The 24305-nt window shown below is 35.1% G+C and overlaps 1 protein-coding gene across 1 annotated transcript; it reads right to left on the bottom strand.

The window, feature by feature from the left end:
* Nucleotides 1–15252: 15252 nt before the first annotated feature.
* Nucleotides 15253–17092, bottom strand: LOC112769928 (uncharacterized). The gene is made up of 5 exons (XM_025814377.1): nucleotides 16992–17092; nucleotides 16247–16669; nucleotides 15966–16203; nucleotides 15622–15770; nucleotides 15253–15562 (listed from the first exon to the last, which is right to left on the bottom strand). Exons 1-5 carry the CDS (start codon nucleotides 17090–17092, stop codon nucleotides 15253–15255), a joined length of 1221 nt encoding a protein of 406 aa, XP_025670162.1.
* Between the last annotated feature and the right edge of the window lie 7213 nt (nucleotides 17093–24305).

The raw sequence follows: 24305 nt of genomic DNA on the forward strand, positions 1-24305 counted from the left end.
AACCACTAATCGGTACTGTTTCAAATTGAATTTTGAGACCAGAGCAAGACACTACACAATAACGCGTTTCGAATGAAAAATTAGCGAGAGAAACAAGGGATGCAGTTAGGGCTAACCTAGTTAGTGGAGTGCAAATAGATCAAAAGATTGAAGATCTATGCAACCCTGTATATAAAGTGTTTGATTCGATTTGATTCGGTTAGTGGAGAAGCTGGTCTTTGCCGGAGAAGAAGTTACCAACGGAGTCAACTATCATTCCGAGCTTCGCTTCAAGCTTCGCAATTCAACAATAACCACCGAGTTTCCACCGAGTTGAGATAAGTTTCATGAATCGCTGCAGACGCGATGAGAGCGGCGACGGAGGGAGCCCGTGCGATGCAAGGGATGACAGAGAGAGATCCTGCGATGCGAGCGGCGGTGACAGCGGTGGAAGAAGCTGGTGCGATGGAGAGAAGAAGCAACTCGGTGACGGAGAGACTCATTTGATTTGTGTGGAGTGTGAATGGATCGAGAGGGTAGGGATATAATTAGGGATTTCGACAGAAAATCCGTCTGTAATAATTTAATAAAACGCAACATTTTTATCCATTTAATTATAGACAGATTTTCTGTCTGTAACCATTTCACAACAAAATTAATTTTTTCGACAGAATTATCGACGGATTCTCTTTTCAGTCAGTAATTTATGCTAATTCATTTTTTTGTTTTTCGACAAAAAAGCCTTCTCAAATTTCGTCTGTATTTCTGTGGGATAAAATCTGTCAGAAATATCCGTCTGTAATAACTAGTTTACTAGTAGTGAGAGGCAAAGTAGGTTGGGGAAGGAAGCACGGAAGAGATGTGGAGGGAGATGGCAGAAGTTATTAGAAGAACAGCAAAAGAAAGCTTTGGTGAATCTAAAGGAATAGGACCTAGAGACAAGAAATCTTGGTGGTGGAATGTGAGTGTACAAGAAAAGATAAAGATAAAAAGGGAGTTCTTTAAAGAGTGGTCTTTATGTCGCAATGCAGATAATTGGAAAAAATATAAGGCGGCTAAGAAAGAGACAAAAGTGGCTGTAAGTGAAGCAAGAACAAGAGCATATGAGGGTCTCTACCAGTTTTTGGGCACGAAAGAAGGAGAAAAAGGTATATATAGAATCGCAAAGAGCTGTGAAAGAAGAACGAGAGATTTGGATCAGGTTAAGTGCATAAAGGATAAGGATGGAGAGGTACTGGCTCAAGAGGAGGAGATTAATGCAAGGTGAAAGAGCTACTTTTACGAGTTATTTAATGAAGGACAGAAGACTCTTCTGAGCCTTGGTCAGTTATGCACAAGGAAAGAAGATCAAAACTTTGACTACTATCGAAGGATTCGAGACTTCGAGGTAAAAGAGGCTCTAAATTAGATGAAAAATGGCAGGTAAAAACTTTTTAGCAATGTATAATAGTCCATACTTTGCTTCAGATTAAAAGGCCCAAAACTGGCGTCCAACGCCAGCCTCCTGCCCCCTTCCAGGCATCCAGCGAGCAAAGGAGAAGACCAAGCATCCAAACACCCAGAGAAGACCCTCTAGCCAGTGTTCAATGCCCTAGAGGACTCATAACATGTGGATCTCATCAAAGCTCTGTCCAAACACTCACCAAGTGGGCTCCAGAAGTGTATTTTAGCACTAAAAGACTGTTTCACCCTTTCTTATGTAATCCTTAGTCATTAGCTTAGTATTTAAAGAACTTTTACACCTCTCATTGAGAGAGGTCTACCATATTTTATTTTTACCATTGTATTTCCTATCAGCATGAGTTTCTCCTATCAGTATGAGTTTCTAAACATCCTAGGTTGAGGGAAAGAGCCCTGCTGAGTTCTATGAATTAATAAAAGTATTACTATTTCTCTTCAGTCTGTGTTTGATTCAAATCTAAGATGTGTATTCGTTATTCAACATGATGAATGGGATGATCCGTGACAATAAGCTCCGTTCTTCATACTAAAACCGCGTGCCTGACAACCACCCGTGTCTACTTGCGTTCGTGTGAATACGAGCCAGGAAAGCATCGAACCACCAGCTTGATTATACATCTCTTAGATGGCTAATCCATGACTTCAATGGGGACTTCTCGAGACACCAGTTTAGCCAATTTATGGGGAGATTAGGGTCTTTGTGATAAAAGCTAGAACCCAAAGATGCAGCATTCTCTGATCCGAAAGATCCGACCTTGTCTGTGGCATTTTGAGTAGGATCATTAAGGAGAATGGACTGTAAGAGCTTCACCCTCAATCAGACTGGATGCGCACTAACCCTGGTGTTCAGATCTAGAGATTGGCGACCGCGGCCGTACGACGTTGATCACATACAGCCTGCCATAGAAGAAATCATTTACAATTAAAGGAAACAGTAAGACCAGAGTTAATCCAGAAGGACAAAGCAACTCCAAGCCTCATCCATCTAGGTTTCAAGATTATCATTGTAATTCCATCTTCCAAATCAAAATCAACAACTCTTCTATCCGCCTGACTAAGACCTGCAAGATAACCATAGCTTGTTTCAAACCACAATCCTCGTGGGATCGACCTTGACTCGCTCAGGCAATTTCTTGGACGACCCAGTGCACTTGCTGGTACAGTTGTACGAAGTGTGGGGATTCGTGCACCAAGTTTTTGGCGCCGTTGCCGGGGATTATTCGAGTCTAGACAACTGATGGATTATCTTGTTCCCTAGATCAGGTATTATCTTTAATTTTGTTAGAGTCTTTTATTTTGTTTTATTTTCTTCTTCTTTATTTTCGAAAAAATTAAAAACCTTTTTCAAAATTATTTTTCTTTTCTTTGTTCAATCTTTGTTTTTGGTTTGAGTCTTTTGTTTTTATTCTTGTGAATTTTCGAATTTCTTGAGTTTTTCTTCTAAAAATTTTCAAAATCTTTTTTTACCTTTTTCTTGTGTTCTTTTTCAAAAAATTTTCAAAATATTTTCTTTTCTTTAGTAATGTTTGCCTTTTGTTTGAGTCTTATATCAATCTTTGAGTTTGGTGTCCCTTGGTCACTTTGGTTTTCATTTCTTTTAACCTGTTCTTGGTTTTTCTTTCTTCATATTCGAATTATTCTTGGTTATTTTCCTTGTTTGATTTCAAAAATTTTAACTTTGGTGTCTTTTAGTATTTTTATTTTAAAATTTTCGAAAATAGTGTGTTTGGTTTTCAAAAATTTTTAGTTTGGTGTCTTTTGCATGTTCTTATGTTCTTTGAATTCTTTGAATTTTGTTCTTGGTGTTCTTCTTGATCTTCAAAGTGTTCTTGTTTTTCTTTTTGCTTTGATCTTAAAATTTTTAAGTTTGGTGTCTCTTTGTGTTTTTCTTGTTAATTTTCGCACACTAGGTCCCTTAGATCTAAAAATTTTAAGTTTGGTGTCTTTTTGTTGTTTTCCTCTTTCCTCATTAAATTCAAAAATAAAAGAAATATTTTTTCTATCTTTATTTTAACTAAAATTTTCGAAAATTACATAAAAAATTCAGATTTTAAATTTAAAGTTTTATCTTATCTTATCTTAGTTTTCAATTTTCAAAATCAAATCTTTTCAAAAATCATATCTTTTTCAAAATCTTATGTTATCTTTTTATCTTCCTTTAAAATTAAAAAATTTAAAATTCAAAATTCAAAATCTTATCTTATCTTATTTCAAACTTTAAATTCAATTTCAAAATTTAAAATTTAAATTTCAAATCTCAAATTTCAAAATCAAACCTTTTCAAAAATCAAATCTTTTCCAAACCTTTATCTTATCTTGCTTCAATTTCAAAATTCAATTTTCAAATTCTTATCTCATCTTATTTCAAAATTCAAAATTTCAAAATAAAAGTTTTGCAAGATTCAATTTTCAAATTTTAAATTTCAAATTTCAAATTTCAAAACTCAAAATTTAAATTTCAAATTTCAAATTTTAAAATCAAATCTTTTTTAAAATTCAAATTTCCAATCTTATCTTCTTCAACTTCTTTTCAAATTTTTTCTTTTAAAATTTGATTCTTTCTTATCTTTTCTTTCTTTTAAAATTTAAATTTCAAATCTTTTTAAATTAGAAACTAACTATTTGATTTTGATTTCAAATCTTTTTAATTTAAAACTTATCCTTTTTTTTAACTTCCTTATCTTATCTAACTTATCTTATCTTTAATTTAAAATCTTTTCTATCTTATCTTCTTCTAAATTTTAAAATTAAATTTTTTCAAATCTTTTCAATTCTTATCTTATCTTGTTGACTTTTTCAAATATTTTTAAAATTAAATCTTTGCTAATCTTCTATCTTATCTTATTTTCAAATCTTTCTTAATTAGTTACTTGTTTTCTCTCTCTTCTTTTTCAAAACTTCCTAACTAATCTCTTCTATTTTCTATTTTCGAAAATTCTCTTCTACTTCTCTCTCTTCTATTTTTGAATTTCATTAATTAATTTTCAATTTTTTTAATTAATTAACTTTTATTTTTGAATTAATTAAATAAATAAAACAAAAACAAAAATATTTTAATCATAATTTACATCTTATTCCTTAATTCTTCTTCTTCTCCTACCTTTCTTCATCATGAACCCAAATAGGAATGAAGAGTTTAGAAGAACCCTGGGGTCCTATACAAACTCTATTGCTGACTTCTATGGAAGAAGTATTAGCATACCTCATATCAGAGCAAGTAGCTTTGAACTAAACCCTCAACTCCTTGCTTTAGTGCAACAAAACTGCCAGTATTATGGACTTCCACAGGAAGAACCTACAGAGTTCCTGGAAGATTTTCTAAGGATTACTGACACAATACATAATGAGGGAGTAGACCAAGATGTCTACAGACTATTGCTCTTTCCTTTTGCTGTAAAGGACCAAGCAAAGAGGTGGTTAGATAACCAGCCCAAATCTAGTTTAAAAACTTGGAAACACCTAGTGGACAAGTTTTTAAATCAATACTTCCCTCGAAGGAAGATGATCCAGTTGAGACTGGACATCCAAAGCTTCAAACAAGGAGATAATGAATCTTTTTATGATGCCTGGGGGAGGTATAGAAGGATGCTAAGAAAATGTCCCACTGAATTGTTTTCAGAATGGGTACAGTTAGACATTTTCTACTATGGACTTTCAGACATGGCTAAAATGTCTCTAGACTACTCTGCTGGTGGTTCCATACACATGAGAAAGAACATTGAAGAGGCTCATGAGCTTATTGAGACAGTTGCTATGAATCAACATCTGTACTCAACTGCTGAGACTTCTATGAAAGGAGAGGTTAAGGCAGTATCTACTGAATCTAACTCTCTGGAATAGAATGAGTCTTTAACTCAGCAACTACACTCCCTTGCACAACAAATTTTGAAATTGCAAGAGATACTGCAAGAAGCCCGAGCCTCTAACAGAACTATAGAGGCACAGTTGAGTCAAACTAGACAACACTTATCTAAACAGATAAGAGAAGAGTGTCTGGCCCTCATTAGTACCAAAAAGGCTGAGCCTCAGATGGTACACACTGTTGAGGAACTAAATAAAGAAGAGACTCAAGAAGAGGCTGGGAGCACATTGTTACATGCCCCTCTTATGGGAAGAAAGCCTGAAGTACCACACCTCAGATGCCCAAAAAGGAGACCAAGGATGAACAATGCTCACAATCCTTGGAATGATCTGAAAAGATGCAAATCAATATTCCTTTTGTTAAGGTTGTGGAACAATGGTCTCTATCAACTGGAAGAAACCTCTCTGATGTTGAGAGAGGTGAATTAGTAATGATGTTACAGAAGGATTACATGGTTATCAAGGTCCTTCAACCTCCACTACCCCCTGACAAAGGAGGTACTTCCATACAGAGTACAATACTAGAGCCTCCTCCCCTGGTGAAAACTCATACAGTTTCCCCAGACATCAAACTTAAGTTTGGTGTTGGGCAGTCATCACCCACCAAGGAGGAAGGTCCCAAGAGGAAAATGCATAGAGGATGGAGAAACAATACAACCCCTACCCTGACAAGCAAGGAGAATCAATCTCATCACACTAAAAGAAAGCTTGTTAGGAGGAATTCAAATCTGAGGGCACTAATCTCCTCCTCTTCTCCCTTAGAGTCATTTCTATTAACCAACTAAAAAAAGAGGAAGAAAGTCAATAATCGAGTGTTAAGCTAATGACATTAAAGAAGCTCTTGGTGGGAGGCAACCCAACCATAAGTAATGTATTTCTGTTCTTTTTTCTTTTGTTTATTTTCATTTTAGTTTATTTTTAGAGTTTTCCCTTGCTTTTTAATGTTTGTGATCATGTGTAATAGTTATAACAGAAACAGAAACAGTCAGAGCTAGAAACAGAACACCCTGGAGCAGAAACCTTGTTGGCATTGAACGCCAGAGAAGGAGCCAGAGTGGGCGTTCAACGCCCTCTGGGGAGCAACAAGCTGGCATTGAACGCCAGCCATGGTGTAGCAGCTGGGCGTTCAACGCCCATATGGAGGGCAGGGAATTCAATTGTCCTAACCTCTCAGGACTAGTAGGTCCCACAAAATCCCCACCTACACCACACCCTTCTACTCTATTCTTTCCCATTGTTCATATTTGCTCGAGGACGAGCAAAACTCTTAAGTTTGGTGTTGCAAAAGCTTTGCCTTTTGACTTCTACCACTCCTAAAGAGCTATGAGGGAAGAACAACAAAGATAAAGGAGTGACATTGAAGAGATCAAACACTACATTGGATCCTCAAGGAGGAGCCGCCACCATCAAAGGTGGATTCGTTCTCTTTACCCCTTCTCCTTATGTCAATTTTTTTTTCTATTTTCTGTTATATTTTTTGTTCTCTTATTCTTGTTGCAAGATCATCTATGTCTTAAAGTTATAAAGTGTTCCATATGTCTCTCACCTTGCTTAAAATGAAAATTTTAAAAGAATTGAGAGGTACATGAATTTCAAGTTTATAATAAGAATAGTTCAATTATCTTGATGTGGTGGCATTGCTTTTATTTTCTGAATGTATGAATAAACAGTGCATATTTGAAGTTGAAATTTTAGAATGTTGGCTCTTGCAAGAATGATGGAAAAGGAAAAGTATTATTGGTAATTTGAAAAATCCAAAAAAATTGATTCTTGAAGCAAGAAAAAGCAGCAAAAAGAAAAAGAAAAAGCATGTTGCAAAAGAAAAAAATTATATGCATGCTAAAAAAAAAAGAAAAATAATAAATAAGCAGAAAAAGCCAATAGCTCTTTAAACCAAAAGGCAAGAGCAAAAAGCCAATAACCATTTAAACTAAAAGGCAAGGGTAAAAGGATCCAAGACTTTGAGCATCAGGGGTTAGGAGGGCCTAAAGGAATAAAATCCTGGCCTAAGCGGCTCAAACAAGCTGTCCCTAACCATGTGCTTGTGGCGTGAAGGTGTCAAGTGAAAAGTTTGAGACTGAGCGGTTAAAGTCGTGGTCCAAAGCAAAAAGAGTGTGCTTAAGAACTCCAGACACCTTTATCTGGGGATTCTAGCAAAGCTGAATCACAATCCGAAAGGGTTCACCCAGTTAAAGTGTCTGTGGCATTTATGTATCCGGTGGTAATACTGAAAAACAAAGTGCTTAGGGTCACGGCCAAGACTCTAAAAGCTGTGTTTAAGAATAAAAAAGAACTGAACTAGGAGAGTCAATAATATCATCTGGATTCTAAGTTTCTAAAGAGACCAACATTTCTGAGTTTCAATGGATAGTGAGATGCCAAAACTATTCAGAAGCAAAAAGCTACTAAGTCCCGCTAATCTAATTGAAACTGAGCTTCATTAGAAACTCTGAGATTTATTGTATCTTAATCTTGTTTTTATCCTACTGTGTTTTTAGTTGCATGGGGACAAGCAACAGTTTAAGTTTGGTGTTGTGATGAGCGGATATTTTATACGCTTTTTGGCATCATTTTCATATAGTTTTTAGCATGTTTTGTTTAATTTTTATTAAGTTTTCATAGGTTTTAGTGTTAAATTTATATTTTTGGATTTTACTTTGAGTTTGTGTGTTTTTATGCAATTTCAGGTATTTTTTGGCTGAAATTGAGGAGTTGGAGCAAAAGTCTGATTTAGAGAAAGAGAAAGCACTGTAGATGCTGTCGGGATTTGACCTCCTTGCACTTGAAAGAGCTTTTCTGGAGCTACAGAAGTCCAAATAGAGTGTTCTCAACAGCTATGGAAATGTGACTTCCAGAGCTTTTCAGCAATGTATAATAGTTCATACTTTGCTTCAGATTCGAAGGCCCAAAATTGGCATCGAACGCCAGCCTCATGTCCCCTTCCAGGTATCCAGCGCCCAAAGGAGAAGACCAGGCGTCCAAACGCCCAGAGAGGACCCCCTAGCCAGCGTTCAACACCCTAGAAGCCTCATAGCACATGGATCTCATCAAAGCTCAGCCCAAACACTCACCAAGTGGGCCCCAAAAGTGGATTTTAGCACTAAAAGACTATTTTACCCTTTCCTATGTAATCCTTAGTCATTAGCTTAGTATTTAAAGAAATTTTACACCTCTCATTGAGAGAGGTCTGCCATATTTTGTTTTTACCATTGTATTTCCTATCAGTATGAGCTTCTAAATCTCCTAGGTTGATAGGAGGAGCCCTGCTGAGTTCTATGAATTAATAAAAGTATTAATGTTTCTCTTCAATCTGTGTTTGATTCAAATCTAAGATGTATATTCGTTCTTCAACATGATGAATGGGATGATCCATGACAATCATCTCCGTTCTTCATACTAAGACCGCGTGCCTGACAACCACCCATGTCTACTTGGGTTCGTGTGAATACGAGCCAGGAAAGCATCAAACCGCCAGCTTGATTATACATCTGTTAGACGGCTATTCCACGACTTCATTGGAAACTTCTCGAGACCCCAGTTCAACCGATTTATGGGGAGATTAGGGTCTAGAACCCAAAGATGCAGCATTCTCTGATCTGGAAGACCCGACCTTGTATGTGGCGTTTTGAGTAGGATCATTAAGGAGAATGGACTGCAAGAGCTTCACCCTCAATTAGACTGGATGTGCACTAATCCTAGTGTTCATATCTGGAGGAGATTGACGATCGTGGTCGTACGGCATTGATCACATACAGCCTGCCATAGAAGAAATCATTCACAATTGAAGGAGACAGTAAGACCAGAGTTAATCCAGAAGGACAAAGCAACTCCAAGCCTCATCCATCTAGGTTTTAAGATTATCATTGTAATTCCATCTTCCAAATCAAAATCAACAACTCTTCTATCTGCCAGACTAAGACCTGCAAGATAACCATAGCTTGCTTCAAACCACAATCCTCGTGGGATCGACCCTGACTTGCTCAAGTATTACTTGGACGACCCAGTGCACTTGCTGGTACAATTGTATGAAGTGTGGGAATTCGTGCACTAAAGACTTAAGAAGACCATTCATGAGGTGGTCAAACAATATCTACATGTAAACGGTCTCTCTGTAGTCATGATACATGACAGAGCACAATGGCATCGTTTGATTCATGTAGCCGACCCCACCTAGTGGAACAAGGTTTTGTTGTTGTTGTTGTTGTTGTTGTTGTTGTTGTTGTTTGTTTTGTTGTAATTTATTATAATTTTATTATTTAATTAAATATACTACATTAATTATAATTCGTTATATTAGTTAATTGATTTATTCATTTATAAAGTCTAAAATAAAATAAATAATTTGTTGTTTATTCTAATTAAATTCATTAAATTTAATTATATATTATATATGAATTAACGATAATTGATAAATCACTTTATATTATAATATTCAATAAAATAATTTGTAAATCACTTTATATTATATATATATATATATATTAATAAAATATTATATATGTATTAATTAAATATTATATACGTACGGTGCAATGAATACAAAGGTGGTTTATATAGTATTAATAATATTACATATGTACAATACATTTTTTTATTTTGGTATTATATAGTATTGATAATATACTAATCCCAAAAAATCTACCATATCCTATTTCAACTCGCCCGACCTAAAGAATGACAACTTCAAAATGACAACATAAGAGCTTTAAAGACGAGAAGACTGGTTACTCCTACGACAACGAGATGACAATGAAGTTGTGCCGGCGAAGAGATCAAGGACAATTGGAGATGTTAATGTGATCAGAGAAGGTAGATAGCAGACTGACAAAAAGAGACTTTCACTGATGCTGTCGTCGTTTAGATCGTCGTCGCATCGAGACGCTTCCGATCGTGTAACTGATGAAGGTGAGTTATTGAAGGAAGGCATAGATTCAGTCTCACATGCACAAGGGAAGAGGGAATCTAGCTTGAAATCTGGGTCGGGTTGGGTCAGAGGGCTTCTGTTCTGGGTCTAGGCCATATTGGTGTCTTGGATCCATGGTAAAAAAGAAAGGGATACATGAGTTACTAGCTAGAACTAATCAAGAAGTGGAAAGAGATTTGAGTGAGGGATTGAGAAGGAGAAGAAGTTTTTTTTGTCATGGGCTATAAACCCAACAAGACAAACCCATCCAAAAGCCTAAACCCACTACTCGACCCGCTCATCATCCCCAAGCTATCTGAAACAAACCCCAACCATGAACCAAAAAAAAAAGGAAACAAGGAATGTGATAACAGTACGCATGACCAAACTATGAACATGGAAGATAAAGATAGATGTGGCATTGAAGATTTAAGGTAAGAGAACAGTACGTATATAGCTCTTTGAACATGCATCATTCTTGATGCCCACGAGTAGCTATTTCCAATGGTTCAAATTTCCATTTACATACACACAAGTTCTGAGCCTTCTAGATTTCCCAGCAACGACAAGCCACTAGCTCCATCTTCTTTATAGGTAAGTTGTTATAGAGCTCCTTTTCGATAGTTCTTGTGATTCACAGTACCTAATTAGTGCATATAAATATGGTCATTTTTCTCTTCTGTGTCACGTTTGTCGTTTGTGCAACTCTAAATATGGTAAGACATATTGCTTCTTATTTTAATAAAATTAAACTCCATCTTGCTATGTAAATGGAACACAATAAAAGTTAGTCGTTAATTACCATCCTAAATTTGAAAATTATTTTATTGACTTAATTCAGATTCTTTAACCTTGGATATTGCAAAAATTTTCTTTTTTTTTTCTTAAATGGATTTTGATAGATACATCAAGACTTCTGCAATCTTTGTCAATAGTGGGACTGAATAGTGCTGTGGCTCTCTATTAAAATAACATAAATGATCACCATACTTACTCTTTATTTATACTAAAATTCATAGTATTTTGGTAATTTTGTTGTGCAGGTAGCAATGGCAGCTAGATAAGTTCATGTGCTATGTGGTGAATTTTATAATATTTTTTATCTTTTGCTAAATCTGAGGACCTTGATTTTTAGGTATGATATCATCAAGCGTATTAATGCTGGTCCAGAGCATAAGGTGTGAAAGCTCATAGTATGTGTCATTAGACTTTGGACCGTTTTTCATTTTGTAAATTCTGGGATGAAGGCACCTATAACCTATTGAGATGGTTGTCCTTGATGAAGAGGTAAAATTTTCTCTTTGCATTTGAGATTTTCTTTGGTAATGATTGAGCAATAACCTCATTTATCTATGATCCTATAAAACTAATGCATTCAGCGGGAGACAATTCAATGCTCTATTAAAGGCATATTTGTTTTTATCTTCGAGAACCTACTCGTTGAGGACAATGTGTACGTGGTCACAAATTTTGCAATTGCTTTGAATACTATCAAGTTTAAGCCTACTAGACACGAATTTAAAATCCACTTCAAGAAGGACATGATTGTACCTCCGATACAAGATTTTTTAGTTTCGTTGAATGGATTCAATTTTGTTTTATTCAAAAATATTCATACAATATCTAAAGAAGATGGTTATTTAGTTGGTACGTACTTTGTTAGAGTAATCTATAATGCATGTGATATTTAATTCCTTGAAAGCTAATTTTTTAAGCAAAATAATTTATCAATATAATTGTATTACATAATATGTCTATATTTAATGTATATTATTTGAATTGGCTGATGCGTCATTTTTGGTATAGGTATAGTATCAAAAAAATTATTGTATTATTTAGTAAAACTTTTTTTCAATTCGGTAATGACTTTGTTTTTTATTCTTATGCGTTTTATTTTAAGATATCTAAAGGCAGATTTCATATATAGCAATTAAAGAATTGGTACCTTTAAAAGTATCGTTAGTAACAAAAAAATGTTAGAAATTATTGAATAACATCAATGTTATTAGTTCAATATATTTTTTAAGTTTTTTTTTTCAATAGAAGTATCACACAGTCAACGATAATTTCTTTTAATATCCATATTTAATTATTTGTAATTTTTAGAGTATCAATTTGGGTCATTGTAAACTAATTTATTTACTATAAGGCATTATCCCATCTTATTATCCAAGATGAGTTATTGTAATAAATTTAATATAAATTTATCTATGTGCATGTGTAGTTAGTTTTGATTGAATTAGTTTTTTTATAGGTAATTTTTTTGTGTTTTCTAAGTGTTTTTTATTGTTAGATTGGTCTTGAATAAATGTTTGTATTTTATATTTTTTGTGAGAATGTCTTTGGTTGTACTACTTTTGAACCTTCTTATTTTATATTGGATGGCAGTGAATCTTTAGCTTATACATATGTATTTTCAGTTTAATTTTTATTCTACATTTGCTTTGTTCAGTAATATTTTTTAATTTATTTAATTTGATTAATTATCTCTTTCTTATTTTATACTAATTTAACTAATTAAAGTTAATAAATTTCAGTTATTTTAATTCTTGCAATTTTTTATTCTAATAATATATTTCAATTAATGCATTAATACAATTTTAATATTTATATGTCATTAATAATAATAATCTCATTTTAAAATGACATTTTATCCCCAATATATATTGTTAGAGTATGATTAGGATCAATTAGGATTAATTAGATCAATTAGTATTATTTAGTATATCTGAATATTTATTATAGGATATTACGTCTTTATTATTTCGATTCTCTTAACACCTATAAATACATTTCTATATTGTATGCTTTTACACAACTTGAATTCACACAAATCTTTTCTCTATTGCGCTTTCTTTCTCTCTTACCTTTCTAACATGGTATTAGAGTCATGGTATCCTCCTTGAGGAGGATAAGTTGATTTTCTTCTAGTGAAATCACCGTATTTTTTATACTTTCTTTCGTGCCATTTTTTCCCTTCTCTTTTGTCAATACTTTGATACTTTTCTTACCTCATCGAATAGCTCATCCACTACTTACTTATTCTCATGAAGAAACCATATGTTTTTCGTCACCTTCCGATAGTTTGCCAACTCTACGCATTTTGTCACTACTTTTTAGCAGTTTTTCGACAGTTTGCCATTACTCTTGCGACAATTTCATTTGCATTCTCTTCTGTCAATTCTGTCTGCGTTTCTTTTCGGCGTGTTCTCTTCCAATAATACCGTCTGCATTTTCTTTGTGACAGTTTTTATCACTATCACTATGATAGTTTTTAAAAACTATGGTTTTATGAATTATTATTACACATAATGTGACATTTTTTTAATTAATTCAACTACAGAAATATGTCTTAATTTTTTTTTGAAGAAAAGGAGCTCAACACACTAACGCGGAGCATGAATGAACAAACGCAACAGTAAACAAGACAATAAGTACAATACGAACACAGTATAATCCGTTGTCATCTCCGACATTGCCATCAACAACCAAACGGATCATCACCACGCCATGCCCTGTAACTCAAAAACGAATTATTCTTGATACCCTCAACACCTGTCTCAGAGCTTTGGAATATTCTGCTATTCCGTTCCAGCCAAATGTTTCAGATAACTGCAAAGAACCCTACCAGCCACTTCTTTTGTTCAGAATTACGACCAGGCACTTCCAGAGTCTCTTGCTGCAACACCTGCATAAAAGAATTAGTAGAAAAAATACCTCTTCTGTCAAATTTCCATATAACTGTATCCTCTCTATCAGATGATAGTCTAACTGGCGTAGTCGCTCATGAACTTGATTAAGTAACTCTAGCTCCCATTGAAATAATTCTCTCCTCCACTGAAAGTTTCATACCCAATCCAGCCCATCCCAAAACCCACAGTCCCTAATAACAAATCCTTGCTGATTTGAATCAGAGAAAAGTCTCAGAAAAAATCTTTCAACGTGCCACTTTGTAACCAATCATCCTCCCAAAATCGAACACGTCTACCATTTCCCACCTCCATAGACAAACCACTAATCATCCTTTCTCTAACCTGATGCTCTTTAACATTGAGCTGGCAAATATCTTTCCACGGGCCACCTCTTGATGGTAAAGGCTGTTTTGACAGGTTCAAATGATTACAAGAACATACAACCTTCTTCCACAACGGGCAAGCTTCTTTCGAAAAGCGCCACCACCACTTGAACAATAGCGACGCATTTCTGATTACAGCATCTCCCACCCCTAAACCTCCTAGCTTTTTCGGAGCTTGCACTATTTTCCATTTCACAAGAGGTATACCGTTATTCCCATCTTCTTTACTCCACAAGAACCTTCTCTGTAGCCCAATTATTTTGTCCGCAACTGCCTTTGGCATCTTATACAAGCTTAAGTAGTATACTGGTAAGCTATTAAGAACTGATTTTATGAGAACTAGTTTACCAGCTTTGTTAAGAGACTTCGCTTTCCATAGACTAAGCTTATCTTCCACCTTGTCTATAATCGGTTTCCAAGTCTTCACCAAGCGAGGGTTTGCACCAAGGAAAATTCCTAAAAACCTAACAGGTAGAGTAGCTTCTGCACAACCCAACAAATCACACATATTCGTTACCCATTCCTGCTCGCAGTTAACCGAAATCAAGCTTGACTTATCAAAGTTTATACTCAACCCAGACATCCACTCAAAGCAACACAGAAGTCTCTTATAGTTCACAATTGTCTCCGTTTCCTGTGGGCAAAATAGAATTGTGTCATCTGCAAATTGGAGATGCGACAACTCTATGTTGTCTCTTCCCACTAACAGTGGAGAAATGCGTCTATTGCTGACTGCCTCACCCACCATTATGTGTAGGACATCAACAACAAGAACGAACAGAAAGGGAGAGAGAGGATCTCCTTGTCTAAGACCTCTCTCCATCTTGAACGGCTTAGACGGTGACCCATTGATCAATACCGACATAGACGCTGTAGTCACACATTCCTTCACCCATGCCCTCTATCTAGGACCAAAGCCCATCTGTTGTAGCACGATATCCATAAAGCTCCATCTCACCCTATCGTACGCTTTCTAAAAGTCCAATTTGATAATTGCAGCTTGCTTCTTACGCAACTTTAGCCATTGCACCGTCTCACAAGCAATGAGCGCACCATCATGTATTTTGCGACCTTTTACAAAAGCAGACTGAGTCTCTCCCACTGAACCTGGCATCACTAGACGCATTCTTCTCACCAGAACTTTGGATATCACCTTATAGACACACCCAACCATGCTAATCGGCCTTAGATCTTTGATCTCCTTTGCTCCCACAAATTTTGGAGCTAGTGCCACCCATGTTACATTAGCATCTGTTGGTAGCTTGGCGCTTAGCCCAACACAGCTACAATAAATTCCTGACCAATCTCATCCCAACATTTCTTGATGAAGTTCATATTATACCCATCACTACCTGGTGCTTTACTTGACTCGTAATCCCACACTACCTCTCGTACTTCTTCAGGCGATGGCAACACCTCTAGTACTGCTGCCTCGTCATTAGTAATCCATTTTACCAACCCATCACGAATCCCAATCATAGGAGCAGATCCCTGCCGATATAGATCTTTATAAAATTCTGTAATTGCAACCTTTATTCTGGACTGGTTTCTCACCAATCTGCCATTAATTACAAGAGAGTCGATTCTATTGTTCCACCTTCTAGCTAACATCAGGTTATGGAAGTATCTAGTGTTCTTGTCCATATCTTTAGCATGTTAAGATCTAGACATCTACTTCCAATGAACCTCTTTTCTGGCATACCATTTCGCACAGCAAGTCACAAGAGCGTTCCGTCTAGCCTCCACTGTTCCGTCATAACTACCAGTACTAAGCATGTCATCAATCTTCCTAATCTCTTCCTCAAACCTCTTTATCCTGTTGTCTATGTCCCCAAACTTATCCTTATGACATCTCCTCAGCGGTACCGTTAAGGCCTTCAGTTTATTAGTGAACTCACCCTCACCCAAAAAACCTCCACTCATCCTTTACCATCCTCAGAAACCTTTCATGTGTAAACCATGAATACAGGCTTCGAAATGGTCTTGGACCCGCACTAAGTCTTGTATCTTCCAAAATCAACGGGCAATGATCTGATAGACCTCTAGGTCCCCCTTTCAACATAGTATCTGAAAATTCCTCTAGCCACTCCACACTGACGAGAATTCTGTCAATACGGTTGCAAGATTGACCTCGAACCCATGTGAACTTTCGATCAGTTAGCGGTAAATCCACCAGTTGTAAATCTTGCACCCATTCCTTGAAGTCTTCTGCCGATGCTGGTAAACTAACAACACCTTTCCTTTCCTCCAACCTTAATATCTCATTGAAGTCTCCCATAAAGCAAAACGAAACTTGGCACAGACCCACAATGTAGCTTAACTCCTCCCACATCACCAGTTTCTCACTCCGTATATGTGCTCCATACACTAGGCAGAATGCACAGTTCAAGCTATTTTTTGTCAACAAACCTTCAACGCATAGCTAACCATCCCCTTTGTAATAGCTCGATCTTTTAAACAACAAGTCATCCCACATTAGCAATAGATCGCCAGAGGCACCTACTGATTCTACAAAATCCCAACCCACCGTGTCACAACCCTACAATCGTGCGACATCAAACTTAGTTACAACCTCCTTCCTAGTTTCAATCAATCCTAGCATGTTCAACCTATATTTTTTCTTTAACTCTTTTACCTTACTCAACTTCTCATCCCCTCTTAGACCTCTAACATTCCAGCAACTATAAATCATTTAAAATAATTTTTACACACCTTTTTTGATGTTTAGGCCTGCTTCTCCTGGCTTTCTCCTTTTGTTTTGCCATCTTTCTTTTTTCTGCAATTGCTTCATTTTGACTTTGTAGAATCGCCATGATGTCTTCTTCTTCATCATATAAGACCGCACCAGACTTCACTGCTAACTTTAAAGCTTCCTTATTTTCAGTTAACTGACCTTCATGCGTGCGCCGCTCATCGACATTCTGGGTTTTGTCTTCTGCATCTGTTTCGGAAACTCCCTCATGTGTACCATGTTTTTTTGGTGTTGTCCTATCTCAGAATCTCATCATCGCCTGCAACATTAATTCTGTGATTCTCCCCTTCGTGCAGTTGCAACATTTCCCTCCCCTGGTTTGTCCGGCCCGTTTTTTTTGCCACTAACCCCTCCAAATGCAGCCCTTGATTACACCCCTCCACATTGTTAGCCACTACCTCACTCTCCTCAACAACGCTACATGACCAAGCTTGTTGGCTTCCATCCATCTCATTGCATAATTGTCCGCATGCCATGACTCCTCGCTGCGCCATGGAGCAAGTTGCACATTCCTTAACAGCTGCGTGAATGTGAACCTGCGTGGCTCCCAGCGTCCCGCCGCGTACTTCCTTCTCCATGGATGAGCTGGCTTGTCCTGGCCCGGTCCTTGCATTGAGTTCCTGACCCGGCTCACAGTCACTGGTGCCTACCTGCTTCGAAACGGATGCCTTGTAGAGTTCAAGAGCTGGCCTCAATTCACAGCCCCTTTTTGTTTTGCAAACCCATAGTTCAATAGCGATACAATTTGGGAAGGTTGCATAGGCCCAACCGAATCATGGCCCAGGAGGATGCAATCATTGTGACATTGTTTGTGGGCTTCCATGCTTTTGCCCACCCTCCCCTTATCACTCCCCTTACGGTTTCTTTTCTCAATTCCTTTGGACCCACTTTCCTTATCAATCCAATCTCCGGTAACGGTTCTTTCTGAGTCAATCTCTCTATAATCACCCAATCCCTCAAGATCTGCCTCCCCATTAATTTCCTTAAATTTTAGGAATCCCGCTATTCGTTGCATATGATTCCGATTTAAATGTTCATTATTACATTCTTTCAAAAAAAATATCTGGTGTTACCATTCTACCCTTGTCTTCCTCCCCTGCCTTAGATCGCATTGAGATTAGCTCAGCTGCCGGATCCCATACTGCCGCCATTGCTACCCTTCCCCCAGCTTGTGAACTAGAGCTTTCACCCGTTGGACTAGCGATTGTCTTTTCCATGAAGCATGTTTCTCCATATATCTCCCGTCCTACCTCTTTTACGAAGACATCAAAGCCACTAGTGCCTACAGAGATATGCACCCATTCCTGAATTACATCAAATACACAGGTATTAATTAGCAATCGACCAGCACTGAAAGATAAGGCAGATTTCGTCAAATCATCACACTTGACTACTTCCCCCCAAAGACCACCTATTGCGTTGAATGTCTCTGCTGACCAGACATGTAAAGGCACTCCATAACATTCTAACCATAATCTTCTTGTCTCACTACGTTCTGATTCTTCCCATCTCCATACACTATGAAAGAATTGTAGGAAACTATTCTTCCTCCGCATTCTTCACAGTATCAAAAACTAGTAATGCTTTGTATGCTCCAAGTTCTCTGACTTCTACTACCTGGGAAAAGTTCTTGCTAATCGCTCTTTGTAGCGCTTTGAAATCAATGGCCGTCGTCGTCCCACTAAACTTCGTAGCAGCCAGTTAAAATTCTCTTTTGCTATTGGAACTTCAACCCTCTTCGTCCAACCATTCCCATTCGGGTCCCTAGTAGTTGTGATCTTCTTTGTTTCCTCCAGTTTTGCAGGGCTTTTGCCTTTCTAAGGTTGCCTGCTCTCTACAGCCGCTTTTACGGTGTCTCCCCGACGTATTCTGGTATTCTTTCCCTCTATAGGCCTTCTATACTTAGCCTCAGCTACAGAGATCGTCTTCCCCCTTATACTCGTATGATGCATTTCTGCTATGGCCTTCATCGCACCCCCTCTCGTCGTATAGCGAACAAACGCAAACAAATAAACTTTCCCATTTTTTAGCTTCCGGCCTAGATAGACGTCATTGATTCGTCCCGTCCAATGGAACAGGTGAAACAATTCCTTCTTCAAAATGTCCTGCGGTAAGTTGGTGACAAAAACAGAAAAAGAATCGTTTTCCAGACGTTGATACTCTTCTCGATTCCAAATCTTAGGATCCTTTGTCTGTATATTCCTAAATCTACCCCACTCAATGTTTCTCCGATCCCCGTCACTCTCACATTCTCTCTCTCTTTCTCTCTCTCTCGTTCTTTCATTTTTCTCTCTCTCTCTTCAATATGTCTTAAATTTTATATTACAATATTAATTAACATACTAAATAACTGTTATATTTTATAATTTTATTTTAATATAATAATAAATTTTTTTGTTATCTAATATGATATATCATTTTATTTAAAATATTTTGATTATATTCTAATATTTTTTATTTAAAAATTTTGAAAATACATTCATCCTGTGCAACTGAACCGGTCATCACGCCAGTTCGAGTCAAAACAACGCGTTCCTAACATCAACTTCAACCAAAATTAAAATTAACCCATCCTGTAGAATTATAGTATGGACATGTTTCGTTAAATTTCAACAAATAATCCACTTGGAATTTCGAAGAAGAATGATGGATACAGACTTGATTTTAACTTTTATCAAATTGACACGACGATTTGACTAATTAATCAGAAACGTGAGCACTGGGTCATTTTATTCAACATGTTGCGTATTAGTAACCCATAAATATAAGCATTGCACGCATATTTAATTTCCTAAGGAGAAGAGATCAGCTAATTTAAAAATCAGAGTAAAAAAATAATTATTTTAATTATTTCAATAAAATAAATTGTTATAAATAATATATACAAATAAGTAACTACTGATTTGATAGTTACTTGGTATTGGTGGGAGTAACATTACTTAGCATCATCGTTTCAACAAGTTCAAGTGTTTGGGAATAATAATAATAATAATAATAATAATAATAATAATAATAATAATAGTCTTTTTAATATATATTCTAAGAATATATTTTAAAAATATTATTGATCCGCTACCTTATATTTTTGTTGTATATGAAGAGTTATAAGCAGATTTTATTTGTCTTTATCTTAAATTTATAACAGACGAATTCAATGAGCTTTGTTACCGATTTAATAATCAAATGATTATATCAATGTTATTTATTAATTGTTTATCTATAAAAAATATCTTCTAATCTTAATAATAGACATATAACTAATATTCTATATTTATAGAATTATTATATATCTTTTAAATATTTATTAATTTTAAAATATATTTTAAATTTTTATAATATAAAGAATTTAAATATTATTTAGTAATTATTAATTTATATTTTTAAATATTAAAATATTTCATTTAAGTTCATATATTTTTATTTATTTATTTAATTATTAGATTATATTTTATGTCCGTGAGTTTAAAATTTTTTTTATTTTAACTTAATAAGAGATTATAAATACTTTTAAACTATTATATATAGCAATAATAAGGAGAGATTAGAAGAATGTTAAAACATTTTTTGATTTCGTGATAAAATTATAGTATGGACAAATGAGATTGAGTAATTCTCTCAATTCAATTTCAATCTATCCATTTTATTTTCTATTCCAATTTCAATTTATATTTTTCATTTAATTTCAATACTTATCTTTTTGTTTATCCCTTTTTTCATATTATTTAGTATCAAACTTCAGGTATTAAATTAATTTTTTAATCTATATTTATTCTTACGTCCTAAAAAAAAATTTCAGTGTCCCTCACATCTTTTTTTATGTCCTTATTGTCCTTTCTTTCTTATGCCCCCATAAAAAAGAATTACTACATCTTCATTGTTCTTGCGTTGTATTCTTCTATTCTTGTGTTCTTTATTTACATCTTTCAATTTTTGCTTTTCAAATTGAACAAAAAAAAAAGTGTCTACATGTCAAGATGTTAATTTTCTTGTCGTGTAAGTCTTGGTATTTTTTTAATTTAAAATAATAAAAAAAAATAAATATATTTATTCTGTTTATATATTATTTTTCAACTACAAGATTTAAATACGAATATTTTTTGAATAAGAGAAAAATGATACGTGTTTCAAATATTCATGATAGGAAGAGTTCAAGTATTATTTAGTAATTATTAATTTATTTTTTAAATATTAAAATGTTCAATTTAATTTTGTGTATTTTAATTTTGTTTATTTAATTATTAGATTGGATTTTATATTAGTAAGCTTAGAATTTTTTTTATTTTAATTTAATAATAGATTATAATAAATACCTCCCAAACTTTTATATCCATCATATAAATAGATTAGAAGAATGCCAAAACACTTTTTAATTTTGTGATTAAATTATGGTATGGATAAGAAAGGTTATTAGATGAATCTCTCTTGTTGTACCAGAAAATTGTGTAGAAGGTTAAGTTGATTCTATTCGATTTAATTTTCGAATTATGGTGTGGACAAGTTGGTTGAATGAGTCACTTTCTTATTGCATCAAAAAATGAATAAAAAATAGAGTGATTTTCTTTGTATTCAATTTCAATCTATTTCTTTTGTTTTCTATTATTTTTCATTCAACTTCAATAATTGTTTTTTTGTTTATTTCTTCTTTTATATTGGACTTGAACGTTAAAGTTTATTTTGTAGGTATCTATTTTTCATGTTCTTCTTTGCCAAAGTTATACCTCCTTTAATTTGGAGAAGAAGAAACAAACTCAATTACTTTTAATATGAAATACATCTCAAAATTATTATCATACAAGAATAATTATAAAAAATATTTTACCAAAAATAGTTATTTAATTTTTTTTATATTTTTAATATATTAAATATATAAAAATTTTAAAAATATTTATTATTGTACTCTTAAAATATACTCAATATAGCTAAATTATAATTTTTAAATGAATTTTGCTAGGGAGACAATAAAAAATCTTAACAATGTGTATAATGGACTATAATTTTGGCCCAATACAAGAAATTAAAAAAAAGTAAAAAAAATTCCCAAAGTAAACATCCCTAACCCTAATTTATCGGCACCATTCACCCAAGGACCCTCTTTCCCCCAAAATCGCCACTGTCACCCTCAGTAATCATTCCATTCACCGGCAGTAGAAGCTCTGCCACCGTCAACCATCGTCGGCCCCCGTAGTCCTTCCCCCGTGCGTCTGTCCTTCGCTCATCGGCAGACAAAGTTGGAAAGGACCCCATTCATCCCCATCGTGCGTCTCTCTCTCTCTCTCTCTCTCTCTCTCTCTCTCTCTCTCTCTCTCTCTCTCTCTCTCTCTCTCTCTCTCTCTCTCTCTCTCTCTCTCTCTCTCTCTCTCTCTCTCTCTCTCTCTCTCTCTCTCTCGCCGGTAGCCATCAACGCGGAAGGTAGGTCATCCCACCATGCGTCTGTTTTGCAAGGGTTGTCTCTCTCTACTGCGCCAGAAGCCACCCTCAGGTCGTTTCAACCACCGTAGTATCTCTCTTCATCAGTCATATTCCTCGTCGATTAATGCCTCGGACCAGTAGATGCTACGGCACCCATCCCCATCCGGCGTCGACCTCTCAGCAACTGCGCGGCCAGCCTTATTCGTGCGTTCCCAGTTCGGCCAGAAGCCCCCGCACCCAATGGTGTCACTGTCCTCTTCAACGCACATCTACGTGGCCGCACAGCTTCCTAGTTGCATTGCCGTCACTCCCAAAATCCCCCTATCGGCAGGGCTATCCACCCTCATTGGTGCATTAAAAGGTTAGGTGGTGACTAAGGGTTTAGTTGATAACTAGATGTTTATTCAATGAATTTTGATGTGTTACTTGATTGTTCTGCTTCTGTACACTAAATGTTGGATTGTGAAAAATTGGACTTTGTTAAACAGATTGTTGTTGTTGTTGGTTTGCTTGGTTTTTCTATTTCAGCATTCAAAATTTTGTCAAATTTTGGCTTAGTTAGTACAGTAATTTTGGTATGTGGTATGGACTTTTGAATGCGAAGTCACTTAATTTAGGTGACCGTAGTCAATCTTTATTTGATTCAACATGGAAGATTACTTTATTACATATCCGGATGGTTGGTTTTTATTCTAGCAATTCCTGTTTTTTTTTTCTTTGTGCTAAATAATTGATTTGTTTACATCATATGCTCTATGGATTGTGAGTTTGTTGAACACTTGAGCACATATTTAGTTGCGCACAAATTATTGATTGTTTTATTAAATTGTTTAGATTGGTTATTGAAAATTTTATACTTGATGACTAGGGCTTTAGTTGATAACTAGATGTTCATGCAATGGCACTACAAAAATATCACTTTTAGTGGCCATTTATTTTGTTTTTAGCGGCAATAAAAATAGCCACTAATACATTTACCAGCAATTAAATATTAGCGTCTTATGCTTTGTCGCTAAAAGGTTTTAGTGGCAATTATAACATTTGCCGGTAAAGACTTTTTAATGGCCGCAAAAAGTATATAATTTTTAGCGGCCATTTTTTTAGCAATTTATATGGCCACCAAAAGGAATTCTAGGATTGCAATATTATTCACTTTTAGTGGCCATTACTATTGCCGCCAAAACTCATTTTATCGGCAATTTATATGGCCACTAAAAATGATTCTAAAATTGTAATATTATTTACTTTTAGTTGCTATTACTATTGCCACTAAAATCTTAAGATTTTTTTAATTATACTCACTTTTAGAAATAACAACCTATCATTTTTCTAAAATTTTAAATTATTTTTACCAACAATTATTATTGTACATAATATAAATATACTAAAATTAATTATTATAAAATGAAATATTTCATTAAATTCAATTAAATATTTATACACAAAGTTCTCTTGAAAAGTAATAAAGCATAATACAAATTTAAACAACACAAATACTACAATTCTATGTTACATCAATGATTAGCACATGGTTAATGATCAAAAGTAAACAAATAGAGTCTAGCATAGATGCAATACAATAATACAACAGAGAGAATGAAGCAAAGTTTTCAATTTTTAATTAACCAGGATCCAGCACTAACATCATCTTGGGCATAGGTGCAGAGAACAAATCTGTCAAGTCATAATGGGAACAAGATTTACTTATATACACAGTTGGATGGTAGCTAAGAATTTTCATAGCAAAAACTGGTACTGATAGGAGAAAAAATATCGGTAAAGATTTTCACAAAAATATCGCGTTGCAAGTATATTTCTAAACCGACAATTAAACCTCAATCAACGTTTAGGTTGTTTGTCACTTA

Source organism: Arachis hypogaea, chromosome 18 (genome assembly GCF_003086295.3).
Source record: "Arachis hypogaea cultivar Tifrunner chromosome 18, arahy.Tifrunner.gnm2.J5K5, whole genome shotgun sequence".
NCBI classification, from domain to species: Eukaryota; Viridiplantae; Streptophyta; class Magnoliopsida; order Fabales; family Fabaceae; genus Arachis; species Arachis hypogaea.

Excerpts from the sequence above, each read along its gene's own strand:
- LOC112769928 (XM_025814377.1), bottom strand. The coding sequence starts at position 17,092 with ATGGCGATTCTACAAAGTCAAAATGAAGCAATTGCAGAAAAAAGAAAG. Across the intron at positions 16,670-16,991 it reads AGGCCTAAACATCAAAAAAG|CTTGAACTGTGCATTCTGCC; the intron begins GTGTGTAAAAAT and ends GACAAAAAATAG. Across the intron at positions 15,771-15,965 it reads AATGGTATGCCAGAAAAGAG|GGATCTGCTCCTATGATTGG; the intron begins GTTCATTGGAAG and ends CTATATCGGCAG.